At 33.9% G+C, this 17,136-nt stretch overlaps 2 protein-coding genes across 2 annotated transcripts; both read right to left on the bottom strand.

Annotated features, from left to right (window-relative positions):
• Positions 1-30: 30 nt before the first annotated feature.
• LOC120266708 (HIPL1 protein-like) lies at positions 31-3,432 on the bottom strand. Its single transcript, XM_039274359.1, is given in 8 exon segments — positions 31-211; positions 213-489; positions 575-828; positions 959-1,137; positions 1,247-1,463; positions 1,537-2,325; positions 2,822-2,979; positions 3,141-3,432. Coding segments are annotated over 8 exon segments (2,082 nt in total). The 5' UTR covers positions 3,226-3,432; the 3' UTR covers positions 31-88.
• Positions 3,433-10,285: 6,853 nt separating this feature from the next.
• On the bottom strand, positions 10,286-16,291 carry LOC120266856 (protein EARLY FLOWERING 5). The gene is made up of 10 exons (XM_039274505.1): positions 16,097-16,291; positions 14,866-14,959; positions 13,869-13,954; positions 12,737-12,786; positions 12,553-12,619; positions 12,404-12,485; positions 11,896-12,305; positions 11,770-11,808; positions 10,949-11,470; positions 10,286-10,734 (listed from the first exon to the last, which is right to left on the bottom strand). The coding sequence occupies exons 1-10, from the start codon at positions 16,175-16,177 to the stop codon at positions 10,513-10,515; spliced, it is 1,653 nt and encodes a 550-aa protein (XP_039130439.1). The 5' UTR covers positions 16,178-16,291; the 3' UTR covers positions 10,286-10,512.
• Between the last annotated feature and the right edge of the window lie 845 nt (positions 16,292-17,136).

The following is a 17,136-nucleotide window of genomic DNA, read 5'->3' as shown; positions in this document are numbered from 1 at the left end:
TATTCATTGATAAACAGCTACACAACTACAGATCAAAGCAAGGACAACAAAACATTTTTATAAAAAGTGAATCAAATTCCTTGATATCTTACACAGTGAAACCGAAACCAACTGCAAACAAGAAAATTGCAGACAAGAACATCGACATGCGCCCTGACCTATCAAATTGAGCATCAGACGAAGGACCGGGAGCTGGAACCACATCATTTGTAATTTTTCTCCTTTGCACAAGCATAGTTGCATCGGCTCGGGCGAACAACTCTGTAAACACCTTTGCTGGTCAAAATGAAAACATCTTTTCTGTTATCTTCGCCGAATGAGAATATGTAACCAAGAGATGGCAGAGAACTTCCGGCGACAGAATCACATGGGATCAGAGAATCTTTAGCACAACTAAAAGGAAGCAAAGTGCTCGTGTAGTTTCCGCTGCTTTCCGGGCTCTCTGTACCTGCCCACATTGCTCCTGCATACAGATCTGCATACAAGTACCTGAAATCCGTATTGTCAGAAATCCATAGTTATATACATTGCGTGGTAATATACATAAAATTAGTAGAGTGACAGCTAATTTTACCTTCCATACATGCATGGATCTTCCATTGACCGATAAGCATATCCGCCGATTACTGATGCTGATCCAATGTCTTTATTCACCATGGCGTGTGTATATCCCATCACAGGGAAGATGGGATTTGTGATATTTGTGGAGTTAGCAATTGTAGTATTTACTTGAGAGGTTTGTATCGGCTGGAAACGATTGGGGCCCTCATACACCGGCCAGCCATAGTTCCCGCCTTTCGATATCAAATCGATTTCTTCATAAGTATCCTGTGAAAAGTTCATGCAAATTCAAAGAGTTTGAGATTTGTCTGCTTCTCTAATTTATGAGGCACTGACTGAAAGAAATGCAGCAAATTCTATACATAAAAAGAGGTTTGCAAATATATAATCAACTAACCTCGCCGGTGTCTGCACAGTAAAAATAAAATGGTCTCCCGGAATCAAAACTGCATCGCCATGGATTTCGCAAACCATAAGCCCAAATCTCAGCTTGTGCTTCACTATCATCAGAAAACGGATTATCCTCTGGAATTGAGTAATTGCCCCATAAGCGAAGATCAGCGATCTCTTGTGAAGCTGTAAGGCATACGGACAACAAATACAAGTTGAGTTTTGTTGTTAATGATCGCATATCAAATGGTCAGTAAATAAAACAAAATAAAAACAGCAGTGCAAGAACACTAACTTGGTATATTATTGATGTCAAGCCGCAAAATTTTCCCAAGAAGAGATTTTTTATTTTGAGAAAAGTTAAGTGGATCGCCTTTACCCCCTCCATCACCCATCATAAAGTACAAATATCCATCTTTTGGTCCAAAAAGGATTTGCCCACCATGGTGAGATGTAAATGGAAGCCCCATGGTTAGTATCCTTCTTACTTCCAACGGGCTGGCAGTCGTCGCCTAGAAACAAAAGAAGAAATAGCCCATCATACATGTAATGCTCAAACAAATGGAAAAGTTAATCGATGTCTACCGTAGACGGTGTACTCGAAGAACTGTTAGCACTAAACTCTGCGATGACAGTTTGATACTGGCATGGTTGAGCACCGTTATCAGGGGCAAGATTTGATGGATCACATCCTACATCAGAATTACAAGCACATCTTCCAGAACAGCTTGTGGATTGAGTTCTGTCACAATTGAATGAAACGAAAAACCGGCCATTGGTTGTGAAGTTTGGATGAAATGCCATTCCCATTAAACCGAATTGAGTATCGAAATGGATTTCATCAGTTAAATCAACAAAAGGATTTAATTCATCGAATTCCAGAGTTTTTCCTGATCCTTCTTCTGGAACAGTAGCCAACCAAATCATACCAGCTTGGTTTGACAAGAAGATGCGATTCGATCCGTCAGGATGAGCTGACATACTAATGTACGAACCGTTATGGATTCTCTCAAGACAAACACCTTTAGGAGGTGAATTTGGTGTAGTGTTGAATGAAACTGAGTTACCATCAAAACACACTGATGTATCATCAGATGATCCTCCAAATGATTGGCAGAAATCACTGTTTGATTGCCAGAGATCGATCAGCTTTGACGATGAAACTGGGACTCCAGTGCTTCCTTGCAAAGAAGGTGCAAATGGAGAGTTTCTTATAGATATGCCTTTGCAAGTGTCCCAAACTTGTGCACAGAAATTACTTGCGGCATCCTTTGATTGAGTAGAACTCACAGAAGCAGTTGAATTACATAAAAGGGGAACAGTTCGAATATTTGATTCAACACCGAATAGCTCTGCAGAGAATGGATTGCATTTCTACAAAAAAACCAGGACAAGGAACTATGACTTGTTCACTCGTATATATTTCAATTTACAGTTTACAAAAACAAACTGATAGTAAAACCTGTTAAACAACAAACAAACAAACTTGCTACTCACTCAATTTGATGAAGCTTGAATTATATCAACTTGATTCAATTTCAGTATCTCTAATTGTTAATCTTTAAAAACTTATTAACATAGTGATGAAAAGGGATGGCATGATTCAAAGAATACAGTAAAAATTGATGAAAGCAAGACAAAAAAAAAGGACATAAATAGAAGTGCAAATAAACAAAGTGGGAGCCAAATATGTTAAAGATATGGTTGTTTATAATGGAAAGTAAAAGTTCTAATCAAAGTGAGACAATAACCAGAAACAAATTTGATTGAATGGCAGGGAAAACAACAGGCTAAAAAAAGAGATCTTTCCACAAATGGAAAACTTGTACCACAATAAAAGGTTTCAGAAAGACAAAAACAACAGTCTTACAGTGCAAAGAATGGACTTGACAAGAGATCCACAAGCAGAATCAGAGATATTCATGGATTGGAACTTCTTCTGGAGGTTAGCATCATCAGTGGCATCACAGCAGCTACTTCCGTTGTAAGAGCAGAAAGCAAGAGGAGCCTTCAATGTCACTGGTGCTACTGCACATCAAATAAAAACAGCAAATTTGAAACTTGAAACTTGAAACACAAAAAAAAAAAAAAAAAAAAACAAAAAACCTCACAACTTTGAGCTCCAAAAACATGAAATCAACGAATCATACAACACTTAAACAACAAGAAAGAGAAACAAGAGAACTCACTTGAATTAGTGCACAAAGGGAAAGCAAAGGAGGTGATGGGGAGGAACAAGAGAAGTAGAAAAGAAACCATGAAAGTAGTCTCCATGTGGAATCTCAGTGAGGAATTGAGCTAAGAAAATGGTTTTAAGGAGAGAGGAAAGAAGAGGAAAACATAAAGAGGTTCAGCAAGTTTGACCAAGAAATTAAAGCCATGAGAAAGTAATGGAGATGTGAATGAGGAGAAGAAAAGGTGATGGTTATGGGGGGAAAGTGGATTGTGGGGAAGGAAGATGGGAGAATTCTCAAAGTTGAAACATTTATTAAGTTGTAGTTTGCTGTTGTTGGGTTCTGGTTGATGAATATCTTGTGACTGGTTTTTTTTTATTATTATTATTATTATTATTATTATTTTTATGTTTTTTTGGGTGAGAAATGAAGAAGATGATGACTGGGAAATAGAGGATTTGGAAAATTAATATAATATAATATATATATATATAGAGGTAATATATTTATATAGATATGCCTATAAAAATAGGTAATTACTATCATACCTTCTGAAAATTGGGTTTTATTGATATAAACTGATTTTATTAAAAATTAGTGAGAAACCAATATTCTTTGTCAATTTAATTTTTTAGATTTTTTTTTATCTTTCAAAATAGATAAATAAAAGTGTGAGAGATAATATGATTTTTATTTTTATTTATTTTTTAATGATTAGAAAGGTATACGTATTGGTCATTGCAGCAATAGCTTACGCTAAAACACTCTATATTCTATATATAAAAATTTATATATACAAAAAGTAAATAATACTAGTTTATAAAGGGATATTATCAGCCAATGATATCTTAGCTTATTAATATTAAAGTTTTTGCATACAAGTGGAGATTAAAGATTGAATTATATGTGACAGTGTATGATTTTCTTAAAAAACCCGGACATGTTCCACATGTCTTATACAAGAGTATTATACAATTACTTGTTATACAATGAATTAAAGTTCGGGAAAATATAATATACTGGTAAGAATGTTAAAATTTATACATACTAGATTTATGTACCCGCGCTAACGCTGCGGGTTAATCATATCTAAAAGGAAGATTACAAAGATAGTATGAATTTTGAAAAAAAAATTGTTCATGTCATTTTTTTTGTAAATCGTTTTCAATATGAGAAGTATATTCGCAAGATGTGAAAGGTTGAGAAATATATTTCTGGAATATGTTATATTATTTATTGAATAATGGAAATGATTTCATTTCAATGTTTTGAAAGGAAAAATAATTTTAAGTATTAAGGCTTTTATTTAGTTTTTTTTCTTCTTTGTTGTAAAAATTGAAATAAGATACCTATCTAATATATATATATATATATATACAGACATTTCATCATTTAAGAGAATTTGTTATAACTCATCATTACATAAATATTAATTTAAGAGCAATGTTGTTGTTCAAGTTCTCATCTTCAACTAAAAAAATGAACAGAAAAGGGGAAAAAAAGTGAAATAACTTCATCCCATGCATGGTTGTATTATGGATGTGTATCAGAGACAGTGGAGTGTTCAACGTTGTCATCTATGGCAGTAGGAAGGTTGAGCTCAATCAGAGTGCCTAAAGATGGGATTTTGGGAGATGAATGCGGGGAATATTCCTGTAATTATAATTTAAAATAATCAATAATAATGATTGAAAAGGAACATATTATAAATAGTATTCAAAATTTTATAATTATTACTTCGAGTTTTTTAATTAATTCCTTTGCATTTGAAGAAGAAATGATGATCTGCCGTGCAGCTAGGTTGATGAACCCTTCTTCTATAACTTTGTCGATGAATGAAAGTAGCGAGTTATAATATCCATCAACATTTAACAAACCAATCTGGAAGAAAGTATAAGTTATGTATCATCTTTTTATAATTTCATGTGTGTATATAGAGAATTGAGATCAAATTACCGGTTTGTTATGTATGCCTAATTGTAGAAATAAATTTTATGCTCTTGGATTTCTCAACCATTCATGTCTTCATGTCTTTTTAATTGATTTTCTAAAAAGTGCATATATATTTATATATGATTTTACAGTTGAAAATGATTAAAATATGAAGCCCAAAATAGTTTAAATGTTTATAATATTGTATTTGTTGAATATATAATAATAGTATGCTAAGCTCCAAGGAAAAAGTGCTTCTAGTTTTAAAAATAATTTATATTAAAAACACGAGTTGAAATTAGTTTGTGATAAGACAACTTCATCGAACTACCACTTTTCATAAAAAAATTAAGAAAAACCAAATTATCTATAAAAGAGAAGAAACTTCAAAAGAAGCTCGAACAATCGAAAAATCTTTGCATCTACCCATATTGAAGTTGCTAATGAAAATGGACAAATAAATATTAATAAAATGGACATCAAGAACAAATTATAAATATAAAAATTTACCTTTATTTTTTTGAATGAAAGAGAGCCTAAGCTTAAGGTTAAGTATATATGTGTAGATATATATATGTTATAATGCAATGGTAGCTTTATATAAGGAATGACATGATTATTTCAGGTTTTACTGTATCCACTGTCAAAAGTCATATCAACTGACACCAAAACCTAATTTGAAGCCAACCATGTACCTCATTTTCAAATGTCAATAACAATGGCTCAATAATAATGCTAGTAAATCTGCCACACCTATATCTATGACTATGCCTATGCTTATGCTTATCTTGTAATATTGATTGTCAGTGACTTTGAGATATTTGGTTACATAATTGATCAAAACCTGTTCCTGTGTCTCTCAAGAAATCAAAGACACTAAAACTATGGACACACTGCTTTATGAGAAACAAAAAGAAATTATTACATTAATATAAGCAAAAAGAAGTGGACATAAAAATAAAACCTTCCAGCATGCCATGCAATCATTGTAATATAATCCAGTCATTTAATGTGATACAGTGATACATAACATTATCCTCCTAGTAAAAATATCAGTATCATCTAAGATGATATTCATGACTAAGTACTCTTCAGGTTCAATGAACTTTGTGAGCAAATTCAGGGTTTCAAATGTGAAACGGTGTCATGATAAGATAAATAACCAAATGATGCAAATGAAAACAAAAGCCAAATCTTCTAAGCATCTTGGTCATCTGCAAAAGATCAACCCCTTAAAAAAGAAAAGCCTTTGAAACATAAGATAAGACTCCTTACAGATGTAAAGAACTCATTGTTTTCATTCCCCTCTGAAGAGTTATATCATATGTCCTGTCACAGAGGTCTTACAGAAATAATTCCAATGCTTTGGCTGCAAAACAATGCCCATCAATAATCAAAACATCAAGAATGCAAAGAAAAACATTATATAATACATATTCAGAGCAAGAAATTTGTAAATAATAAAAATCACAAATTAGTATATATGTGTGTCAGTAAACCAACATGAATCCAATTTAAAACACCAAAGTACAGTTTGTAATGCAGATTTCCTCATAGTCAATAAATGCTTAGATATTTCTTGCTTCAGTGCATTACAGGGGATAAGAAAAGTCACATGTTATTTTTTTCGATCAAATATCAAACAACCATCATGTTAAAAAAATATGATCAATAATGTACACAATGCTATGCAACGGTGATATTATGGCCACCAAATTTAGATATTGTATGATGAAAAGCTCAAATTTTTCTCGATTCTCGTAGATATAATTAATCCATATAAGCAAAGTACATAACAAATCATTTGGTAATTGATAGTACAAAAAATTGGTATTGAATACCAAGAAAAGTACAACAAAATTAGGTGTAATTTATTAGAGATTGCTAATCATAGCGCACATGAAGTTTAAAAAGCAGATCTATCGATTGATGCAAAAAGGAAGTATTTGTTATGCTGGGTCAGAATTAATATAAGGCAAAAATAACTCATAATCAAAGAGTGTTTTCTGTAATCAATTCTCATTGAAATACCTTGCAGGAGGAGATGAACATCCTACATAAACCATACATAATTAATCAATTAGCATTCATCATTAGAGATATAATAACAATAATGTTAATAGTCTTATATCAGAGATAAATAAAACTCACCCCCATGGAACATCTCCGACCAACATCCAATCTCCATCTTTATCTTCATAAGTGACTACATACTCAGATCCATTTTGTCCTTCCATCCCTGAAAAATCACCTAAAATTAATCAACACCAAAAAACACAACAATATTTCATGTGACAATATACTTATATCTTATTAGACATAACTCTCACCTAATGAGAAACACTTGAACATGTCTCCCAACCCTTCTCTAAAGCTCATTAATCGGGTCGTATAATTATATCAAAACAACAAAAGCGAAATTAAAAGTCACGAGGCTTTTTCATTTTTGGTCTTTCATCATGTTATCGATTCAAATAAGCGCTTTTTGTACAATCAAAAAGTCAAATTTCTTCTTCTAAGAAACCAAACAAACATGAAAAAAACAATATATAACAATACATATGAATAAAAAAATAACAAAAGAAAACAATGCATCGATTAAAAATAGAAAAAAACCTTGCAAGATCAAAAAGCTGTTATGTTTACTCAAAATCTCATCTTTATATATACAAAAGGAAAAGAACATAAAAAGCAGGATATCAAACACAATGATAAGAAAGCTAGGCATACCCATTTGTGTCAAGAGTTCCACATAAAGATTCAAACCGGGGATCTCGTGAAACACGCCATGAAAAATCAAACCAAACACTTGATAGGTGACAACGATTCACAAAAAGAAATATAAAACACTAACCAAAATGAAAAAAATAAAAATTTCTATTGCAATTCGTCCTAGTAACCCTTTTTTTCTTCATTTCTTTGTAATAAAAATGGAAAGAATTACCAAGAAATTAAAAAAAAAAATACACAAACACACACACACACAAATCAGGAAAAAAACCCACTTTTTTGGGCGTTTGGATGACCTACCTAAACTTTCCAACGAGCACTTTCTTTGCTCATCTCCATTGGCCAAACATGTTCTTATGAGCACGGCCCGAGCCTCGCTACCTTTTGATGTGAGTCTTGATCGAGGGAGCATGGGATCCATCGACCCGCACCTTCCGGTCGGTCACGGGTGCAAGGCTAAGCTGGGACGCGGAAAGAGAGCGCTTCTCTCTATCCTCATCGGACCGGCGGCTCCACTATCGTGAGAGATCAATTATTAGTGTTAGTGGCTAGGATTTGGAAAAACAGGGAATGAGAGATCAGCCGTTAATTACAAAGGGAGATAAAAATCAGACCGTTGATTGTAAAAATATTGCACCAATTAAACTTGGCCAAATGTCTATCAAAGGCAAGCATTGAGGAATAGTTTTTTTTGGGGATAGAATTAAGGTTAAGTATATATTTGCTTTAAATATTTTTCTTAGATTAATTAAATAACTAAATATAACAGTAATGTCATGGTTAACCATGATCGCACAAACCGCATTTCAAGAAATGATTCTCACGAATCTCCACTTTGTGCAATAAATAAAAAAGAAAACCTCCACAAGAACATATATATATATATATATGTTTAAAAAAAATTTAAAATAATAATTATAATATTTAACCTAGTCACATAAGACCATAAGACAATAAATTGAGTAAATTTTTTTGGATGAGTATTATACGATAATTATTTTTTATTTAAAATATTATATTTCAATTTATATTATTTTAGTTATTCAGCTTTAATTTATGTTTACGGGAAGAGTATTGAGGGGATTCTAGAAAAAGTTTGATAACACCTATGCTTGATGTCATTTTAACATCAATTTCTGGGCCATTTATATATGTAAATATGCTACATCATTAAAAAGAGCCACGTTACTATTGTTATTGACCAGTTGATTTGATGAAACATGTGTCGTATCACTAAGAGTGGTCATGTGCCCTCTTTAATGATATGTCATATTTATATATATAGATGAAAGGGTGAACTGCCGTTTAATATGGTAAATCTGACTTCAAATTTTTTTGAAATATTTTTTATATCTTTTTTAATTAAAATAAATTAAAATTGAGTGATTAAAATAATATAAATTAAATTTAATACTCAAAATAAAAAATAACCATTGAATCCTCTCAAGTTGAAATAATAATAATACAAATTAAAATTTAAGATTCAAAATAAAAAATAACCATCCTACATTCATATGGTATCCTATCAAAATATTTTTAGGAAGAAATCCTATCAATAAATTGGGGACATATGATTGATGGGCCACAGACAAGGCGTTGACTTTGAAATTTGAAGAGGATTGATGATGCCTGTCATGGTTTTTTCTCTTTTTTTTTTGGATAAAGTACTTGTCTGTCATGTTGATGCAAGGTGTAACTGCATGAGCGTCATGTCTTGGATTGCATGTGCTCATGTTTCTAAAATGCCACTCCTATTTATTATTATTTATTACAATTGTTCATCAAACTATTTATTTTATTTATATAATTACATTTCACATCACAAAATTTTAATAAATATACATACCGATAAAATAATATTTAACCTATTATGTGACAAAATATGATAACATAAATGAATAGATCACCAAACAAACCAAACAGAGACTAATCACATATTAAATGGTTGGCACGACTTATTTGTAGCATTTACTCCCTTAATTTGACTAATAGACAAAAGATCATTAATTAATTAATTAATTGGTTAAGTGATTAGGGAAGAACGCCCCAAATCAAAAGGCAACTCAACATTGAATATCAAAATGAATAAAAAGCTTGTCTTTCGCCTGTTATTCAAAACTTTTATCATGCTGTCTTTTCCTGCATGCTTTCATACAATGACATTCCCATTGAAATAAATTCAATGCTTTTGACTTCATCACTGCTTCCAGATGCATGGAATTAAAATCCATGATTTTAGTCAAAAGAGGTTTATTGCTACTGGATACTTTAGGTGGTGAATAAATAAATGATCAGAATTAATACTAAATATACTTGAAAGAGTGCTGATTTCATTCAATATTGTTAAGTTGAAGAATTACCACAAAACAGCAGAATCTGAGCAGAGCTATCAGACATATTATTCTCTATCCATTTAGCCTCCTGAAAGAGAGAAAAAAAAAGGGAGTAAAACCAATTCAATATTGCAGGGGTTTTTTTTTTTTTTTGGGTCAGCACAATAGAGGTAAAATTCAGAGAGCTTGCTTGGATTTAAGAGTATAACTTAAAAACCAATTGTTTGTTTTTGTCAGTAAACTGGTCAAGAGTAAATTTGTGATTTAAGAATCAAACAGGCACCAAATGAATGCTAGCGGCTCTCAGCAAATATAACAAGTGCATGTACATTTTGCTCCCAGCAACAAGGCCAATGGAGGCCTCCATTTGATGATGACAACTCTTGAGCAGTTCAACCATCAAGAGCACCTAGTGTTTTCATGTCCTCCAAGAAAGCCATATATGAATCATCAATGCTCTGAGACTTCGGTGCTGATGATGCAGATGCCATCTCTGCCTTCCCAGCCACCACTGAAGCTGAAGGCTTCGGGGCAGGTATACTTGAAGAAGTCTGTTGCTTAGGCTTCGTCTTCGGAAGAGCTGTTTCCCTCCTTACGCGCACAGAAGCAGGGACCTATTGAGTTACACAGGAAAGAAAAAGATTGGATCGTTATTCTCAGTATATCAAAAGCAGTCAAATTACAAAAGAAGTGGATGATCCTACTCTAGTGCATGAATTCAAGATTGAAAGGTAACAAAACCAGTCACAAAAGAACAGTCTGATTTGGTGCTTAAAGTAAATTACACTTAGCATAGATGTCATAGTCAGAAGAACGATCAAGACATACCATAGCAGTTAGTTCTGGTGTATGCTGTGCTAGTGGTCTTTTCACAACTGTGGAAGCTGCCGACTTGACATAAGATGGTTTTGGGGGCACAGGAGGTCTAAAAGCAGCCAGGTCATCTTCTTGAAGAGGAAGAATAGGGGGAAATAGTGGTCGCATCAATGCACCTGGTCCAGGTGGTGCAGCGAAAGGGGGCATTGGCATAAGTGATGATGGGGCCACACCAGGTGGAGGAGGAGAAGGTTGAGTAAGTGCCCCTGGAATTGGGAGTGGTGGCCTCATATCTGGAGGAGGAGGAGGAGGAGGAGGGGGGAAGTGAGCAATGCCTGGAGGCATCATCATTTCAGCTTGCGAGGGGATCAAAGGAACTCTATTTGGCAATGGGGGAGGTGGGGGAAGCATTTGAGTCATCTTAGACATATCGTTTATCACCTTTGCCTCAGAGGACATGGGATCAGCCTGCGGATTTATAGGTTTTGGTGGCAGACCAGGAGGTGGTGGTGGTGGAGGACGCACAGCAGTCACCTGAAAACAAAAAGAAAGCATCATTAGCCAAACATTCGATCTGCATGTCATTTTAATGTTTAAGATCTTCAAGAAAACGCAAGTGTATTGTTGTTCACAGCCTTGACACATTCCCAGCCATGGTCTTCATGCAGAAAGAAAGAGCACCGAGCCCCAGCTAACCCACTAGGTCAGCTAAAGTGGGGAGTTAAGTATGAATTAGCGAATATATGCCACATTCAAAACCATCTTCCCTACAGCTAGCATATGTAAAGTAAAAAAGTACCTCACAGTGCGAACCAAAGTGATAGGTTCCTTACAGTTACATTGCTGTTCAGATACCCACAAAATCTAAATGCCTAGATGAAATAATTGAATTAAATGAACACCATTAAAGAAAAAAGTCAAAGCTTACCATGCCGGAGTCCTTGATATTTAGGCTCTCAGAAGCAGGATTTCTTGCATCTTCTGTTTGCCACACACCTGTGCCTGGCGGAGGAGGGGGCTGCAACGGCCGTTGAAGTGATGGGGGTGGGGGGTGGGGGTGGGGGTGGTGGCCTTGATGTATGACCTAGAGCTGGGTCCTTGGGTGGTGGCCCAGGAGGTGGAGGTGGGAATGGTGGTGGGGGCAACGATGCATTCGTATCTGCTACCGGCTTAGGAGGAGCAGGTGGAGGGGGTGGCAAAGGGAGAGATGATGGTCCAACAGAATCATTACCTGTAACACTAGAATCTGGCAAAGGTGGTGGTGGTGGTGGAGGTGGGGGTGGCGGAACTGCTGAAGTTCCTGCTTCTGACTCTGAAGTTGAAGATGACGCTGCAGCACTGGTGGGAGCAGACAATGGAATTCTGGGTCCTGTGGCATGGAAACAAAAAGTCATGAAAACAATATTTAGCAGCTGTAAAAGGTATCAGGAGAGCAAATACAAAAAGAAAAGACATGAAAATAGTAACCTATGGACGATTTATACATGGGTGGCTTTCCAGGAGGGGGAGCTCCTGTCGGGTTCATTGTTGGATGATAATAAACAGAATCCTACAAACAATAAACTCGTAAGTGACTTGCGAAAAAGAGATGAACCGTGATGCTAAAACAAGTATACCTCAGGATTTAATTGTTTAGCTCTTTCCTCTTCCTCTGCAGTCCGTCTTCGAGGAGGGCCTAAGTGGCTGGTGACCAAAATTAATAAAACAAAAAGAATTAGAAAACTGAAAAATAAATAAATAAATAAATAAATAAAAGCTCACTTACAAAAGAATGGGTTCAATTTATAACGTGAACCTCACCTGAACATAACTGGTGCCTCACCTTTATCACGCATCTTATCTTCATACTCCTGTTGAATAAAAAAAAGAATGCCAAGGAAAATGCTTAATGATGAATTATGAGTTTCAAAATACATAAAGCAACTCAAATGTAACAAAGAACTGGAGAGTGAACTATGAGGTAACTAATTAAAAATTTCCTGACATTCCACATCATGTAAACTTTGTTTGATTTTTATTGTGACTATGAGGTAATTAATTAAAAACTTCCTATATTCTGTATCAAGTTCAATAAAAATAAGATACAACACAAGACAAGGTCCTCAAAATCCCCTTGACTTCAAAATAACTTTCCTTTCCAGCATTGATAACCAAATCTTAAGACATATTCCACTTCTATCAAGGTCATTAACTTTTTTAAGCCAACAAATAGTGTTGGCATGCAACCCATCTCTTTACAACTTACAGATAAGCAGATAAATCTATTTCCAACACACTTCTCATTCTACAGATGTGCCGTCTTCATTTTTTCACCCACTTCCTATGAACATAAGATAGTCATCAACCTACATATGCATAGTTGCATACTGGTGAATATTTGGAAGCAATAACCTTGTCTCATACACATATTAACTGACTATGGTTATTAATATAACATGGGAATTTCCACCTAGACAAGAAAACAGAAATATGTGCATTTCAAAATCTAAAGATTCAGTGCATGAAGTGACCAAATCTATTTCTTTAGTTTTCCCAAATTTGAAAGACACAATCACCAGAACAGAGGAAAAAACAGTTTGGAATAAAAAAAATAAACTTTGTTTCTATAGTCATAATAATTACCCATTGTATCTTGTCCTTGGAATGAAAATTGGCTATGACTAAGGATTTAGTGATGTTCAGGAAATTAATCCCAAGTCCTGTTCAGTAAGAAATATCAATCCTGTACATGACAGTACAGTGCCTCATTAAAAGCTAAATACTTCTGAATATCGTTTTTTTTTTTTAATACTTCATCAGTAAGATGAAATCTCTCATACTAAATTGACAAGGTATCACTTTCGAGAAGGGGAAAAAACATGGTACTACTAATTGACAAAGTGAAAAAAAAAACCTTAAAATAAAGCAAAACTCAGAATTGAGGAAAATAAACCTTCTTTTTCTTCAAGACAAGGTTTAGGGTGTCCTCAAGTTGTCTTTTCTTATGCTTCCTTGCCTTGTCCAAAGCACCATCGGCCTCTGCAAAAGAAAGAATATATTTAAAATTTCCATGAACTAAAACGAGTTCATTTTAATAAAAATAATAGCAAACTTAAAAACCTTAACAAAAAGGTTACATGGCAAGATATTCTACATTTATGCAATGCTACAAATATGCAACATAAATATCCATCCAGAAATAGTTTTTAAATAGAGGTCAATTTACTTGGTGTATTAACCAGAAGAATATGAAAGTTGTATATAGATAAAAATTTAAAATGAAAACCTCATAGTGAAGTAGCTTAATGCAAATTGACTAGGCTGCCAAGTTATAATAACTAAATAGCATGTAAAACTGCAGGCATCATGCAGGTCCCGGATCTTAAATCTTATGAATTGAACAGTTCAAGCCAAAGTTCTCTCAATCAAAGTCAACCTGGAAGAAGAATGTCTGATCAATAAATTCAGAAAGATATCAATCCAAGGACTATTGACTTCCAAAATTGTCCCGAATGGAGCCCTTTCTATCGGCAAGGTATGTGTCAATTCATCATTGTTTGCGTAAAATGGCAGAAGGGAAGGTAGAAGCAGAAGTAACAATTTGCATATGGGGCCAATGGCTGCAAAATTATTAACATACACCATGACAATCACAAATTATTGAGAGGAGAAAATTGAATATCACATCATTCAGCCCATTGAAAAAGACGTATGAACATTTAAAAAAAAAATTAATGGTGGTATATTAATAGCCGCTGGGAGGCAATTTGAGAAATTACAAACCACAGGCACACTATAAGCAAACAAAAATGAGAAACAGCCAGAAACATGAAAATAACAAAGTAGCCAAGTCCCAAGAAGCCACCAATAATTGTTGATAATAACTTAAGATAATCCTAAAAATCATCAGATACTCAAGTATGATAGTTTTTAAGTAATAAATCACTTACTCATCATTTCCAACTTCTGGATCTGCTCTCTAATTGTCTCTGGATCTTTCTTTAGAATTCCCACTTCCCGCACCTTCTTTCTTTCTTTTTTGTTCTGTCACAACATTTATTTAGAAATAAGAAATGTTATTATCTTTATTTAACCAGCAATAACATGCTAGGTAATGTCTATGGCTAAAAGAACAAAACAACACAATTTATTCCAATAAGAACCATGAAATTTCCTAAATTCAAGAACATGAAAAGAACTCAAGATAGATGGTTAAACTAGAGGGAACCCATCCAGTTTTGCCAATTAGTATTAACTTTCTAAGGTTTGTATACAAATAACACCGAATTATTAGTCACCAACAATAAGTATAAAGTTTAAAACTAAAGAAAAAAATAGGATAAGGAAGAAGCCCAAGAGTACAGTTTACACCTTAAATAATCCAGGAGATTGATCAAATTTGGTCAATAGATCAAATTCAATACATTAAAAACTAACAAGAACACAAAGAAGCACAAAACAACTGATAAAATAGTGAACCACAAATAGCAACATAGAATTTTAACCCAACCACAAAAAAATAAAAAGCTTCACATACTAATTGTTCTCTAAATCTAAGAAACAGGCATGCAAGATGCAACAGAAAACCAACTCAACTCCCCATTCCTGATGTAGAGTATAAAAGTCAGCATGGTTTTAAGCTAAACAAATAAGGTGATGAAGCAGTAGGAGTATACCAATCACACATCAAGAGGACTTATGGATATATCACTACTGTTTAAAGTCACACATGAAGCAATGTGCAGCAGTTCTCATAAGAGAGCATGTTTCTTGATTTGAACTTTTCACTTCTTGCAAACTCTCAATATTTCAAAATTACTTTTTAAAAAAGTGCTTATCAACAAATTTAATGCCGATTAACTACATTCTCTGACAAAAAAGAAACAAAACTTAGGTTTTCGGTCATGAGGTGATCAAAGTTCCAAGAAAACATGAGCACAAACAATTATAGGTTTTCCTACATTGATAACTCAAGAACGGATTTTTTTTCATTTATGAAAAGCTATGATTTCATCCAAGACGCATCAAGAACAAAACCAACATGTAAGCAATCCCTTCGAGTTCTGAATTACTTAAGTATTCAAAGAGCTGGATTCGACCATCAAAGTTCAAAAACCTAAGAATCAATAGAAACAAAAGAAGCCCAAAAACAGAGGAGAAAGGGAGCAGAGCGAAACTAACCCGTTTGAGCTCCTTCTTGCGAAGCTCCTTGCGGTAAGCGTCAGTGGGATTCATGACCTTGCCTCCCTTGGTCGTCTTCATCTTCGCTCTTCTTGCTCAAGCTCCGCTCTCGAAACTCTAGGGTTCTTGATGCGATCTCTGGAACCCTAAACTCGATAGAACTCGATGAATCCTTCTTCAAACGAACGTTTTGTGTCTCTGATGAAGTGGTTTTTATGGGCCGGACTCAATCCACACGGCCCATTATATACATATTTTTTACTTATAACCCCCTGACAATAAAATCACTCAAAAGTCCCTCACTTTCCTTAATTACATTCTCAACCTTAACATTAATTTTATTTACTTATAGAGTGTTTTTTTTTTCCTATTAATACCTGAATTATTTTAAAAATGTTGTAGATAACCATGAATAAATAAGATGATTTATTTACATGTAAATATGATATGATATTCTCTTACATTGTTATTTAAAACAAAAATGTTAACTTTTAGCAATAATCGTAACTTATAACTGAAAAACTCGATATTATTTAGAAATAATTAATTTTGAGAATAGATTAAAAGCTAGTTTATTTATTTATTTATTTATTTTGTGTTTGGATGAGATAAAAAAAATTCCTTTAAAAATATCAAAACACCGGACATAATCGTAGCCCATAGGGCTTTAATAGTTATCTTTAATTTAGAATTTACATGAATCATTGTTTTTTATTTTTTTAAGACACGCCAATAACAAAACATGCTTCCCTTCATTTTTTTCTTCTTCTTCCTTTTTTTTCTTGTTGCTTTTTACATAAGCAACAAATATTATTAAAGGATAAATAGATGCGAAGGTGATCAATTATAGTTGATGTACCATAGGTGATTTAAAAAACTCTTTTGCCATATAATTCTGAAGGAAATGGATACACTATCTGTCATATGGACTCATCCAAATACAATAAACAATACTTTTCACTGAAATACCATCAAAACAGTATACACTGATTTTTAACAATCAGTGGGCTAATTAACTCGTGGTCCATTTTTCAAGCTCT

Source organism: Dioscorea cayenensis, chromosome 8 (assembly GCF_009730915.1).
Source record: "Dioscorea cayenensis subsp. rotundata cultivar TDr96_F1 chromosome 8, TDr96_F1_v2_PseudoChromosome.rev07_lg8_w22 25.fasta, whole genome shotgun sequence".
NCBI lineage: Eukaryota > Viridiplantae > Streptophyta > Magnoliopsida > Dioscoreales > Dioscoreaceae > Dioscorea > Dioscorea cayenensis.
This window is presented reverse-complemented; position numbering and strand designations above follow the sequence as displayed.

Bases quoted from the DNA above. Each gene is read 5' to 3' on its own strand.
- LOC120266856 (XM_039274505.1), bottom strand. From the start codon at position 16,177: ATGAAGACGACCAAGGGAGGCAAGGTCATGAATCCCACTGACGCTTAC. The intron at 13,955-14,865 runs GTAAGTGATTTA...TTTCTTTTGCAG, and splicing joins CCAGAAGTTGGAAATGATGA to AGGCCGATGGTGCTTTGGAC. The intron at 11,471-11,769 runs GTAAGGAACCTA...TTTTGTTTTCAG, and splicing joins ATCTGAACAGCAATGTAACT to GTGACTGCTGTGCGTCCTCC.